Source organism: Gadus chalcogrammus, chromosome 13, assembly GCF_026213295.1.
Source record: "Gadus chalcogrammus isolate NIFS_2021 chromosome 13, NIFS_Gcha_1.0, whole genome shotgun sequence".
In the NCBI taxonomy this organism is placed as follows: domain Eukaryota; kingdom Metazoa; phylum Chordata; class Actinopteri; order Gadiformes; family Gadidae; genus Gadus; species Gadus chalcogrammus.
Window position 1 is genome coordinate 3,522,387 of NC_079424.1, and position 14,766 is coordinate 3,537,152.

Genomic DNA, 14,766 nt, shown 5'->3' on the forward strand with positions numbered 1-14,766 from the left:
TTTTTTTTTTTCATGACGACCAAAGAAAAACGACAGTGTTACCCCTAATGTTTTTTTCATGACGACCAATTAAAAACAACAGTGTTACCCCTTAAGTTTTTTTTCATGACGACCAATAAAAAACGACTTATATTTTATTTGACAAAGACAACAGTGTTACCCCCTATGTTTTATTTGATGAATATCGACAGTGTTACCCCTTATGTTTATTTCATGACGGCCGATAAAAAACGACAGAGTTACCCCTCATGTTTTTCCATGTTGACCAATAAAAAACAACAGCAGTACCACTGTCGACGTTTTTGCAGGGATCCGAACCTGAGCTATTTGGAGTATTAACCTCCGAACTTATCAATGCCCCATCAAGACACAGAACAAAGTCAACACAATGGTTATACTTGACTTTATAATTCGCATGAAATAGAGATAAGAGTCTTCCAACAGAGGACATCAACCGGACTTGAACCCCGGTCTCCAGGGGGTTAGCTCACAGCTCTCTCCACTTCCCACTGACATTTATATTTTAAATATGTCTGTGGTTTTCTCATGACAACCAATAAAAAACAACAGTGTCATAGATCGCTACCTAGCAGAGAGTTGTAAGCACTTTCCACCCTTTTCAGTGGAGGAATTGGACTCCCCAAGCAATGTTATACTTAAAAGGAGCAAGTAAGTTACATATTAATTTAGTCTTTCGGCCTGTAGCATATAAACAAAATGAAGCAACTGTCCCATATTTCTAACTGCATTTGAAGTAGACATTGAGACTCACAAAAAATGGACGCTATAGGACAGTGATCATGATTTGTCTCAATATCAGTATAACAACAATGGGTCAAATAGCAATGGCTGGTGGAATGGCCATGAAGTAGAAGTCTGTATATGCAGTGTAAGCTTGTCCAGGCCCTGCAAGTCAGGATGTAGGCTATGAATCTGAATGAAAAGTAGGTAAATAGGTAGTGGCCATCCCCAAAATGCACCAGAAAACCGGAAATCAAATCTATTAAATAAAAAATATATATACGGGGGGGGGGGGACGACCTCAGACCCCCTGTCTGTTACTGTGCCCCACCAACATGTTTGATCGCCAGCCGCCACTGAGAATGACCAATGGAAATAATTCTCTGCACAATTTGAATTGTGTTTAAATATGCTACAGTGGTCATTTGTTTAGCCAATTCATGTTAAACAATGAGGGTTTTGATTGACCCGAGGCAGAGGGGGCCTTTGATCGAGCGTTTGTGTTTTTTTTGTTTTTGTTATCATTGCTTTATTGGCCTAATCTGAGGAGAAATCTATGCCATAAACAGACATTTTACAGGCCTTTAATACACGGGTCTTCTCAATGCCGTGGAAGGCTCCGTTCACTTGCAAGGGTAGCAGACCGGTAAGTTGTCAACCCCAGCGTCTTTGGTTGCTAAGCGACGTCAACGTCTTATAGCAGACTATTTCACTGCTGATCAACACTACGAATGCTGGTAACTAATAAATTGTAAAAAGACACACCATGTGAAGTAATTTGCCAAATAAGATTTGAAAAGCTTTGGAAGTTTATTTACAACACTATTTACATGGTTTCGGAGTAGTACACTTTGAAATTTTAATACAGTTCAGCGAGAAAGGCGACGAAGAATAAGAAGGGGGCGTTCCAGTCTGCGTAAACAGGAACTCCCACCACACGAGAACGCCCATTTCTGTCTGCAGTGGGATGATATTGCTTGGTTTCAGTTGTAGCATTTAGTTCTGAATTTTAATCTGCAATCGCGAAAATTGTCATGTAAGTTAATGTATTTATCTATTACCAGATGGTGACTGAGCCTATGGTCCACTGGTGAAAGCCCTTGCTTCAGCAGTATTCTGAATGTTATGACCTTGGTGTTGGTGGCAAAACTGTTTGTATCAGTGGGAAGAATTAACACAATAAGTGTCGCCAAAGACATGGCTTAGTTAGTGGTCTAAGTGGTAGAGTGATAACACCTGCTGAGTGGTTAGTTAGTGGTCTAAGTGGTAGAGTGATAACACCTGCTGAGTGGTTAGTTAGTGGTCTAAGTGGTAGAGTGATAACACCTGCTGAGTGGTTAGTTAGTGGTCTAAGTGGTAGAGTGATAACACCTGCTTAGTTAGTGGTCTAAGTGGTAGAGTATAGCACCTGCTGAGTGGTTAGTTAGTGGTCTAAGAGGTAGAGTGTAACACCTGCTGAGTGGTTAGTTAGTGGTCTAAGTGGTAGAGGGATAGCACCTGCTGAGTGGTTAGTTAGTGGTCTAAATGGTAGAGGGATAGCACCTGCTGAGTGGTTAGTTAGTGGTCTAAGTGGTAGAGGGATAGCACCTGCTGAGTGGTTAGTTAGTGGTCTAAGTGGTAGAGTGATAGCACCTGCTGAGTGGTTAGTTAGTGGTCTAAGTGGTAGAGTGATAGCACCTGCTGAGTGGTTAGTTAGTGGTGTAAGTGGTAGAGGGATAGCACCTGCTGAGTGGTTAGTTAGTGGTCTAAGTGGTAGAGGGATAGCACCTGCTGAGTGGTTAGTTAGTGGTCTAAGTGGTCGAGGGATAGCACCTGCTGAGTGGTTAGTTAGTGGTCTAAGTGGTCGAGTGATAGCACCTGCTGAGTGGTTAGTTAGTGGTGTAAGTGGTAGAGGGATAGCACCTGCTGAGTGGTTAGTTAGTGGTCTAAGTGGTAGAGGGATAGCACCTGCTGAGTGGTTAGTTAGTGGTCTAAGTGGTCGAGGGATAGCACCTGCTGAGTGGTTAGTTAGTGGTCTAAGTGGTCGAGTGATAGCACCTGCTGACTCCACACCTGCTGAGCGGTGAGTGCTGTAGCCCGGGGTTCAAGTGTTGCCTGTGTTGGTGGTTTTTCAAATATAAACTCATTGAGTGAATATTTTGTCAAAAATAAAATCAGACCATCTTTGCATCTACTGTGCACGTACTACAACACACAATGAGACTCAAGTAAACATTCAAGTACACAGAAGTAAAATTAAATCCGTTTATTTCAAGTATAAAAGCCATAATACACCAAAGCTCAAGCGGAATCATGACACTTTTGCAGCCTTGTCTTCCTCCCAGACAAGCATAAGCCAAGAATACACTGATTATAGAGAGGTTTTGGCGCCCCCTGGTGGCCATAATGGATGCCCGCTCTAGCGTCAGTACACGCTGTGATTGATTGACGCAACTGGCAACGGACGGACCGTATAGTCAAACACGCTTCATGATTCAGCTCCGTGTGGAAGTGGTCTTGGATTAACTCGGGAGAAGATTGGAAGTTGATGCAAAATGGCTTCAAGAATAGAAGCTTATAGATTATAGTGCAAAGCAGCATGTCCATAAATTCTCAAAATTACCAGTGAGGACCAGTTGGCACTAGTTAGAACCGGTTGGCACTGGTTAGAACCAATAGGCACTAGTTTGAACCAGTTGGCACAATTAAGCACAATACCGGTCAAGGCAAGCAGCTAGAGCTAGCAGCTAGGCAGAGGCAAGCGGCTAGAGTAACAGAACAGGGCTATCGGCTGGCACAAGCTAAGATAGACCAGACCTGTATTGACATTACTTCCAGGAAAGTCATGAAGATAATAATAAAAGTAAATACATGATATATGACACTCATATCTTGGGTCCATCTTCTGGTCTGAGTCAGACCAAGAAACACGTGGAATTACAACGATTATATCTCAGTAAATGATCAGGTTTAAATGGAGCTACATAACTGTGGAGTACATTTTAAAGGTTTCATATAGACGTATTATTGCATAAACAGGGCGTGTCCTAGGACTGCTTCAGTAGGGGTGTGGCTTAAGCATTCTGCAGTAGGATATGTGGCTTAGGCCCGTTGAGGGGTGTGGCTTAGGCACGATATGGGGTGTGGCTTTGGCATTCAGTGGTAGGGTGTGTGGATAAGGCATGGTAGGGGGTGTGGCCTAAGCACAGTAGGGCTGTGGCTCAGACAGGGAAGGGGAGTGGCTTATGGTTTGAGCTCAGCCTGTTTGGGCGGAGCCATCTTGCCGGGCTCCAGCCCCATCATCTTGAAGTAAGACACCAGCTGGTTGGGAACCTCGGCAAGAACACTCTTAGCCAGCGCACCGGGTGGGGCCTAGAAAGAGAGAGAGAGAGAGAGAGAGACAGAGACAGAGACAGACAGAGAGAGACAGACAGAGAGAGAGAGAGAGGCAGAGAGACAGAGAGACAGAGAGACAGAGAGACAGAGAGGCAGAGACAGAGACAGAGACAGAGAGGCAGAGAGAGAGGCAGAGAGACAGAGAGAGACAGAGAGACAGAGACAGAGACAGAGACAGAGAGAGAGAGACAGAGACAAGCATATATTGACTGCTGTCAAGGAAACTGGATTTTTTGTCTTTGGTAGCACCACGCAAGTAGTCCGGTAACATATCAACCCCAGCGTATTCGGTCAGCTGTTTCTGAAACCTTCAACGTCATTGACAGACTATTCCTCTGCTGATCAACACTACGAATGGTAATTGTAAAAAGACACACTTGTGTGAAGTTATTTTTCCGTGGTCATGTAATAAGCGGGATAATGTATAGAACGCCGGTCGTTATCGGGAAAAGGGTTAGACCGGCCTTCTATACATTATCCCTTACATAAAGGGTCGGCTAGCTGACATGCAGCTCGACAACAACAACCAGCCGAACTCTTAGGGCCGTTACATAGTCGACGCATCGCTACGCATACGCGTCCAAAAGGCTACGCGACGCAACGCCAGCGTCGCGTCGCGTAGCCTTTTGGACGCGTATGCGTAGCGATGCGTCGACTATTGTAACGGCCCTTAGTCTGTACGAAACAAACACAAAACTCAAAGCTCTGCAACTCAAACTGAAAGACTTACGTCGGCGAACTTGGTGTAGGGGACGAACTGCACGATGTCGCGCGCGACGGCCTCCCCGGTGGTGGAGCGCAGCAGGCCGTCGTCCCCGTCCAGCAGCTCCATGGCCTTGAAGTCGGCCGGCCCCACGCCCACGATGATGATGGACAGCGGCAGGCGCGAGGCGCGCACCACCGCCTCCTTCGTCTGGTCGAAGTCCGTGATCTCCCCGTCGGTCAGGATGAGGAGAACGAAGTACTGCTGCACACACACAGTGGGGGTCAGAGGGGGGGGACAGGAAGTACTGCTGCACACACACAGGGGGGTCAGGGGGGACAGGAAGTACTGCTGCACACACACAGGGGGTCAGAGGGGGGGGGACAGGAAGTACCTCTGCACACACACAGGGGGTCAGGGGGGACAGCAAGTACTGCTGCACACACACAGGAAGGGCAGGGGGGGACAGGAAGTACTGCTGCACACACACAGGGGGTCAGAGGGGGGACAGGAAGTACTGCTGCACACACACAGGGGGTCAGGGCGCGCTCCGATCTCATTCATACACCCCTTCATTTGAACTTGTCAAAGGTCACCTAGACTCTGCATAGCCTCCCCCTTACCCCCCCCCCCACACCCTTCTTACGCACTTATTGTATGTTGTACGTCATGGCACTTAAAAATAGCCCTTTGCATCGTGTAGCATCTCATCCTAGCCATCTTGGTTGTGTACGGGGAGTGGGTTAAGCGATTTTTAGTGCTTGGCACTTGGTTCTATGAACATCATTACTGTACCGACAGTGATATACTGTTTCTCAATCTTTTGACCAATGTACTTATTGTAAATCTCGCTTTAGATAAAAGCGTCTGCTGAATGCCCTCAATGTACATGTTCCCATCTCCTAAACCGCTTGCATTGCATCAGCGTAAATCTGTACGCACGTCCTCGAGCAAGAACACATCCTTAATCCCACACTAACGTCCGCTTCATGAGTCTATAGCGTGCTATCAAGACCATACTGTTGAGTGCTAGGTTAGGCTCTAGGATGTTTAGGATGTTTGTGTGTGTATTGAGTCCTCACAGTGGCGTGGCTGCCCTGGGTGGCGGCGGAGGCGATGGAGGCCACGTGGTTGATGAGGGGGGAGAAGTTAGTGGGACCGGAGAGTTTGAGCTGGGGCAGGGCCTGGCGGTAGGCCTCCACGATGCCCTGGACACCTGGGGGACGACACAACACAGCACTACCATTTGAGATCTAGGACAAAACTAACCATCCTTGGGGGGGGGGGGGGGAGTGTGTGTGTGTGTGTGTGTGTGTGTGTGTGTGTGTGTGTGTGTGTGTGTGTGTGTGTGTGTGTGTGTGTGTGTGTGTGTGTGTGTGTGTGTGTGTGTGTGTGTGTGTGTGTGTGTGTGTGTGTGTGTGTGTGTACCTTGGCAGAAGGGGTTAGCTGGGTTGAAGTTGAGAGCAAATTGGTGATTGGCCGCCTGCAGGTCAGGAAGAAAAAGATAGTTCGGAAAAAAGAACACGAGCGAATGTGTGTCTGTGTGGCGAGACCAACCAACTCTTGTTTGACAGGGCTAACCTGGCCCCACTGAATGGATGTTTTGTACCCACACGCTGTACTGAACGGTCGGAGGGGTTCACTGCTAACGTCTGTTGACATTGTGGCTTTAGCCTTTGTGTTTTCCGTTCATGTGCTCGTGTTTTTTTGGATTTGCCAACAAGAAGTTTATTTGACAAGCCTGCCGACCCTAAGCCATGTGTGACAGAGCATCCCTGTTGGAGGAATCCGCTGACGATAAAAACCGCATTGCATCATGGGATATAGCCTGGAAATAAGTGTGATTCAGCCGTTGGTGATGTCCTAATATAAAAGGTAGACAAATTGGAATAGTCTGACTAGTCTGGATGTAGAGCTAGGGGTTAATACTGACCTGGTAATCTGGAGGAAGTTTGGCTCCAAAACCGAAAGCTGGAAAGAATTTATCTCTGAGAGGGACAGGAGAGAGAGAGAAGTCATGAGGTCACGAGAGGTCATAAGAGCTCTTGAGTGTAGAATCACATTCAATCAGCAGTCTTGTGGGTGGGACCAAAGACCTGGGGCGATCCCTGATTGGCCCATAGCCTTGCTGTCCCTGATTGGCTAATAATTTGTCACCAATTGTTTTACTTTTGGTGCTTTGGCAATTTAAATGTATGTTTTCCTTGTCAATAAAGCTCTTTGAATCTTGAAACTAGACAGAGAGGGTTAGGTGGGAGAGAAAGGACGAGAGCCACACACACACACACACAGGTATATGTACTCACGTGTCATAGTCCTGGACCACCAGGCCCACGGACCATGTGGCGGACAGGTACTGGTTCAGACCGTCTGGACTCATGTAGTGGAGCGAGTTCGGAGAGCGAGGGTCCCCATTGGAGCCGGTGAAGTCGATGCCCACCTACAGACACACAAACCATTATGTGTGTGTGTGTGTGTGTGTGTGTGTGTGTGTGTGTGTGTGTGTGTGTGTGTGTGTGTGTGTGTGTGTGTGTGTGTGTGTGTGTGTGTGTGTGTGTGTGTGTGTGTGTGTGTGTGTGTGTGTGTGTGTGTGTAACTTACGGTGAAGTTGATTTGGCATCCTCCCATGACGTAGTCCAGGAAGGTGTGTTGTGACACCATCTGTGGAAATGCAAAAACACACATTCATTCTTGAGCGGTGACCAGGGGGATTCTGGATAATGTAGTGTCTAGCTCCTAGCTGACAGGTAAATGCAGTCTAGCTCCTAGCTGACAGGTAAATGCAGCCTAGCTCTTACCTTGCAGCTTTTTACACAAACAACTCCAGAGTTTTTATAACTCTTCTTCTTTTTCTGCTTGTCAGGATGGACACAGTCAAACTCCGCCTGTAGTAAAAATAATCACAATAACAATCACCCAAAATAATAATAATATTACTTCTTCTTCACTGGTAATTATTTACTATTATCTATATACTATGAATTATTTACTATTTACTATTATCTATATGAATTATTTACTATTTACTATACATTATTTACCATTTCACTTTTATTGTCGAATGTATTACTTATGATTTATAATTTATAACTTCTCTTTACCATTTGTTATTATTGGTCCCACTAGTTCAGCCTCGTCAGTGAACAGTAAAATTCATTCAACATCAGGATTGGGGGACACTCGTTTGGTTTAGACACTCATTTAAAGGAACATAAATGAATCTCACCGGTGAGCCATGTGCTGCCTTCTGGAAATCGGAAACTTTAGCCGTGAAGGAACCAATCAGATCGTGGGATCCATCGCTGTCCGAGTCCAAGCAGTTAACCTGCAGGAGGAGGAAGAGGAGGAGAGGAGGAGGAGGGTGAGACTAGACACTTCTCAACCCGCTGAGATGAACCGTTGTTATGGACGCCGTTTCCAACCCTAGAACGTAACAGACTATTGTTCTAGGAGGAAGCGATAAAATCGTTTTTATATCAATATGGGACCTATCATTTTTTGTGGTCGTTGTATTTTGCGTCAAATGGTTAATTTCTTGAGTAAGTAGTTGTGCAATAAGAGAGTAATGTACAGCAAGCTGGTGATAATCACCGATCGATCCTTTAATACAGAGAGTTTGATTCCTGTGCCTGCTCCTGATCGACCAATCAGAGCGTAGATGAGGCGGACCCCTGCAGTGACTGCCAGCTCATTGGTTAGTTTTGAGAGGATGGTGTGTGTGTGTGTGTGTGTGTGTGTGTGTGTGTGTGTGTGTGTGTGTGTGTGTGTGTGTGTGTGTGTGTGTGTGTGTGTGTGTGTGTGTGTGTGTGTGTGTGTGTGTGTGTGTGTGTGTCTCTCGTCCTTCGTCTGGTATGAGTAGGACGACCGGCGGGAGGGGCGTGTCCGGTGTCAGCTAAGTGCTTATTCGTGCAGACGGAGAAGTGTCGTGTCATTGGCCGTTCAGGCCGTCCACTAAGGCTGTGAGTTCCACTTGTTTGGTCCTGTGTGTATGTGCGTGTGCATGTGTGTGCGTGTGTGTGTACCTTGAGGGGAGCGTCCAGATCTCCACTACAGAAGGTTTGCAGAGAAAGTGTGAACTTCTTCCAGCTGGGATTCAGATTGTTCTTCACCACCTGTAAATCATCATCATCATCATCATCATCATCATCATCATCATCATCATCATCATACACATGACAGTCCAAAATGTATAACCCATGAGGCATTGTGCATCCTAGCATACTGACAAATGTTTTCACAATTACTAATAAATCCTTTTTTACATACAAAATAAACAGTTGATTAATGGGAAATAGATGTTGGACGCTTTATAACAATTTCAAAGTGTTTTAGTCAATCCTTTAAGGGTCGAGCAAATGGGCCGATGTGTTTGTTAGTGTGTGTGTGTGTGTGTGTGTGTGTGTGTGTGTGTGTGTGTGTGTGTGTGTGTGTGTGTGTGTGTGTGTGTGTGTGTGTGTGTGTGTGTGTGTGTGTGTGTGTGTGTGTGTGTGTGTGTGTGTGTGTGTGTGTGTGTGTGTGTGTCCTTGCGTACCTCAGTTCTGTACACCAGCTGCCACTCGCCACCAGCTCCTTGTTTATAAAACTCCAGGAAAGGATCAGACTTCCCAAAGAGGTCCTAAGAAACAGACAGGGTTAGCTAGTTCCTACCAAGCAACCTACCGACTGTACCTGCCTAGTGTACCCGTCTACCGACTGTACTTACCTCCTGCCTACTGTATCTATCAATTCATCCATCTAGCACTTTATCTATCTGTATAGCTGTCCATTATTAAAACTAATTGCATCCTGTTTATAGGCAAGGCAGCACAACTTTATTTAAATAACACTTTCCATACACAAGGTAGACTCCAAAGGCTTCACATATAAACATTATAAACAATATCATTATAGAGTGATTGTGATAATGAGAGTGAGAGTGTTTTACCTTCTTGTCCAGGTTTTTAGCGTCTAGTTCCAGGACGATGGCTCTCTTGTCTTTAATCTCCTCAGCTGTCACCTGAGACACAAACATAAATACAAAATATATACAAACATATCTATACACACACACACATAAATATGAAAATATATACAAACATATCTATACACACACACACACACATAAATATGCAAATATATACAAACATATCTATACACACACACAAACACATGAATATATACGCACATATCTATACGCACGCACACGCACACGCGCACACACACACACACTTACAGTGATGGTTCCCTTCCCTGCTGGCTTGGTGGTCTTCAGCTGTAGTGGTCTGGTCACAGTTTTACTGGCAACAATCTGAACACAATAATATATAGATGATATAACATAACTATAAGGAAACATTTTTATATCATGATATCACATAACTATAACAATCACAATAACCACAACTATAAAATATAAAAAAACATATTTATGTCTTCATATAACTATAACCATGACAGTACACTGCTGGCTATCCGAGTGCGACCTGGCACAGACTGTGCTTCACTCCTCCCAGGAGTTATACCTAAGTTTATACAACACAACATTTAACCATCAGGTGTGTTACCTGGCCCAGCGTCAGCTCCACTCCCCCCAGGAAGTCATCGTCCTTGAGGTCCACCGACTTGTTGTCGATATCGTAGACGGCGAGCTTGAGCTTCTGCACTGTCTCGAAGTGGTAGTCCACCTTCAGACGCTGGCTGAAGGCCGGGCTGTCACAGTTCTTCACCCGCTCGGTCCGCCCCACCTGGGGGACAGAAGGGACACTTCAGTAACCATATTCAAACACACACACACACACACACACACACACACACACACACACACACACACACACACACACACACACACACACACACACACACACACACACACACACACACACACACACACACACACACACACACACACACACCTTCAATACGGTACGTGAAATCAAGGTTCAGTACAGTTTCAATACATAGACAAATTAAATGCTGATGATTGACTTTTTAATTTGTATGTCGATTTTCCATGTATCATTATTGTCACAGTAAACAACATGGGAAGCATAGCTTCCAGAAGCACATGGAAAAGAAACAAACAGCAGTGCCTGCTTTATAGCATCAAATATAGTTATAAACACTACAACATCAAATATAGTTACATACACTATAATAAAATATGATGTTTATTGCAGTCTATCTCTACTATGATGTTTGTATATGTTGGCCTGAAAATCTGTTGTGCAGAGGGGATGGAAACTAATTAAATATACCGTGAGCCTAAGTGATGACTGTCAGTGTCAACAATTCAGGCATTATGGGAGAAATTGATTGAGGTTTAAGGTCTTATTAAGCCTTATCGGGTTTACAAGGATTACATCAGTGTGGAAGAAAGCACAGTCAACAAAGGACCACATTCCGAAGGGTCAATCATTACCCCTCCTGACAGACCTGTGAGATGGACCCCGGTTACTCAGCTGACTCCGAGTTGACCCCTTAAAGCTGTGAACCTCTCTATACCTGGATCACCTCATCCTGAGAGGGAGAGATGGGGAGGGCTTCACGACGGCCACAAAGAAGAAAGAAGCCCCCTGCATTCTTTCTCTCACATTACTCATACTAACTTATATGTTAAAGTTAACTAGTGAGTACTACAGTTAGAATCAAACCCTGCCTACTTTTTGAATGTATTCCACAATCACACACAGTGGTGTTGTTTTAAAGTGTTTGAATGCATGCTTATTGTCTGAGTGGAAGTGATTGTCATTGAGCTCATCACTGCCAACTCTCTATGTGGACTTGTGTATGTGGTAAAGGGAGTTGTTTTCTTTGCTCATACACTTTACTCAATACTGTGTCACAAACTACCTCAAGCCAAAGATGGTTGACAGACAATCTCATCGCATAAGCACATCTGGTTTATTATGTCTGTGTTATATCAGTTTAATTAATAAGTTGAGGAGTGGATTCAAATCAAAGAGGACCTCACTGCTCCACACCTGATGTAACTGTAATGTTTTAGATGTCAATTCTTTATGTTGTTATCTACTGAGAATACAGAGGAGGAGGATGAGTGTAGGTTCAGTTAGTGGGGAACCAAGGTGGGGTATACGGGGAGGGGCCTAATCTCTAGGCCCGCTGCATAGAGTGTTGTGATTGGTCAGTGCATGTAGGAGGAATCCAGAACAGGGGTTCTTTGGCAAACCAACTCAGGTTTTGTTACTTGCTACAAATGATAATAAAGTCTTAATCTTTCAAACTTCCGCTTTCTCGATCTCTCTTAGATTGTCGACCTCTCTAAAGTGTTGCATTTTATCCATGACATTTACATCTAGGGCATTTACTAGACGCTTTTATCCAAAGCGACTTACAATAAGTACATTTGTCAGAAGAAAGAGAAACAATAAATCTCACTGTAGGTACAGTAAGGATGTTCATAGAACCAAGCTGCCAAGCTCTAACAATCGCTAGCAATCGTTAACCCATTCCCTGTTTACAACAAAGATAGCTAGGAGAAGATGCTACACGATGCTAAGTACTATTTTTAAGTGCCAGAACGTACAACATACAATAAGTGTGTTATCCACGACATAATTACACAGCTCTGCTCCTACATGCTGTCCCTCTGGCTCAGTGCCTGAAGGCGTGGAGGACGGACACGCCACCGTTGCCTTGTCTGAACAGACTTTACCTTCCTCAGACGCAGCCGAACCACCGCCTCCAACGACGCTAGTCTGCATTTACATTGATTTACATTTTAGGGTAGCGAGCAGACTTTATCCAAAGCGACTTACAACGGTTCATAGACTCATTCACACACCGACGGCGGTGTCAAACACGCAAGGCGACAGCCAGCTTGTCAGGACCAGTTAGGATGAGGCATCTAAGTCAGGGACATCTCGACACTCAGCTAGGGGATCAAACTGGCAACCCTTCCGGTTACCAGGCAACCCGCTCCAACACCTGAGATAAGCAGAATTCCAATAATACATACCATGTGTGTACATACCATAATAAAACTAGTTCTGCTCGAGGAGGCGGCCCAGCTACTAGGTAACCATCTGCCATTGGCCGTTAACACCCCCCTACAGCGGCCCTCAGTTCACAACCTCATGAAAGAACTTAGATTAGTAGCTTTAGACGCAGTATAGTCTAATTAAAGATAAGACGGATAAACTGTAGCTTATCTAGAATAGACAGAGTACCGCCCATATCTTCCTCCACACACAGAACCTCCTCTGTTCGGAATGTGTCTTGGCCCATGAAAAACGAGCAGTGACAAAAAAACGTTCCATCTCTTATTTCTATAATGCAGCAAATAAGGATCGTCCTGCCTACAAACTCCGCCAACAGGAATGATACATTTGTATTCTTGTAGTTAAGCGTGAGCATCAATGTTTTTCCGACTTGGTAGCTTCCTATTCCAACTTTCCCCCTCTGACCATTAACCAACGTGTTTGGGATATTCTCTGCCTTTGTAGTAACTGAGCTAGTCACGCGATGGTATCGGATCGATGCATAGACTTGCATACTCGCCTATACCCGATACTGTGCTTTAGGAAATATCAGAGGAGTATGATACTGGTATCGGTATCAGAACAACTATAAAATAAAGAGGGCAGGCGACAGGTGATAGAGAGCCCACCTCCTCCCATTGGTTCTCTCTCACACACACACACACACACACACACACACACACACACACACACACACACACAGTATGGCAGAGAGAGAGAGCCCACCTCCTCCCATTGGTTGTCCCCGGTGCTCTGCAGCAGGACGCAGAGCGGGTCTGACTTGGAGCCCACGTCTTTATCCAGGAGGGTGGCGCATGACACCGTCAGCTCCACCTTGGACACGCAGTCGGCCATCTGGGAAAACACAAACATACACACATGTGATGAGCAGAACGCATAGACACACAGGACCACAAGAACACACGCACACAAACAATGATCAGGCCAACGATCAGATCATACACGCACGTTTCTGCATGCGCGCGCAGATACACACAGATACACACAAACGTTTAGACACGACCAGAATAACACACGCACGCGCGTTGGTGCACGCGCGCGCGCACAAACACACACACACAGACGAGCACAGACAACGTCAACTTCCGTCAGGACAGCTTACGCAGTCCGCACCCACTGAGTCACACATGGAACACAGTTCGGCCTTCAAACATCTCCGGCGGCATCTGCCTGTTACTTATTATACTTAAGACATTGGAGTTTACCTTGTTTTCCTGCAGTTATGTCCCCGAGAATACTCAAATACAAAAGTAATGTCCGCAGCGGTGCTCAAACGTTCAATGAAGGAAAGGGAGTGGCAGAGCGGTCGGGACCAAGGCCCGCCCATCGCTCGCATAGGTGGAGAACGAGGCTCTCTCATTGGTCAAAAGCTCACTACAATGGATATGATTGGACAGTGGTGTCTGTGACGTCACCGAGACACAAAACAGGAAGTCGGGTGAAGAAAAAAAAGGCGTTTCGATTTCATTGAAATGGCTAAATAGTTTAGTTATAGGTTACTTTGGATCATCGCTGACAACCAGGCGTGTTCGTCGGACTTATGTAAAGCTGATCTTACTCCGTGTCTGCTGCAATACACACGGCCACAACATACTAGTTTAAAGTCAAAGCACCCCCAGACTAAACTTTATATGAGCACATGTAGAGGTCTAGGCTGACGTCACACATACCGGCTGACGTCACACAAACCCACCTGGCCTACTAATACTAATAATATTAATGATACTGCGCAGGACTCAGAAACACTACAGTCCAGAGCACCGTTAAACACAAGTGCCTACTACAGTATGTAACCTGAGTACCCTTAAACAAAAGTAGTTCTACAGTACAGAGTACCCTTAAACACTAGTACTACAGTACCCAGGTACCCTTAAACACTAGTAGGCCTACTACAGTACAGAGTACTCTTTAACACTAGTACTACAGTACCCAGGTACCCTTATACACTAG

General features: G+C 45.3%; 1 protein-coding gene across 1 annotated transcript; it reads right to left on the reverse strand.

The window, feature by feature from the left end:
• Positions 1–2,986: 2,986 nt before the first annotated feature.
• LOC130401661 (copine-1-like) lies at positions 2,987–14,132 on the reverse strand. The gene is made up of 16 exons (XM_056605574.1): positions 14,022–14,132; positions 13,522–13,650; positions 10,363–10,542; positions 10,032–10,106; positions 9,744–9,815; positions 9,351–9,434; positions 8,842–8,931; positions 8,046–8,144; positions 7,618–7,704; positions 7,421–7,480; positions 7,126–7,259; positions 6,753–6,807; positions 6,248–6,302; positions 5,902–6,035; positions 4,847–5,083; positions 2,987–4,092 (listed from the first exon to the last, which is right to left on the reverse strand). The coding sequence occupies exons 2-16, from the start codon at positions 13,648–13,650 to the stop codon at positions 3,964–3,966; spliced, it is 1,620 nt and encodes a 539-aa protein (XP_056461549.1). The 5' UTR covers positions 14,022–14,132; the 3' UTR covers positions 2,987–3,963.
• Positions 14,133–14,766: the final 634 nt, after the last annotated feature.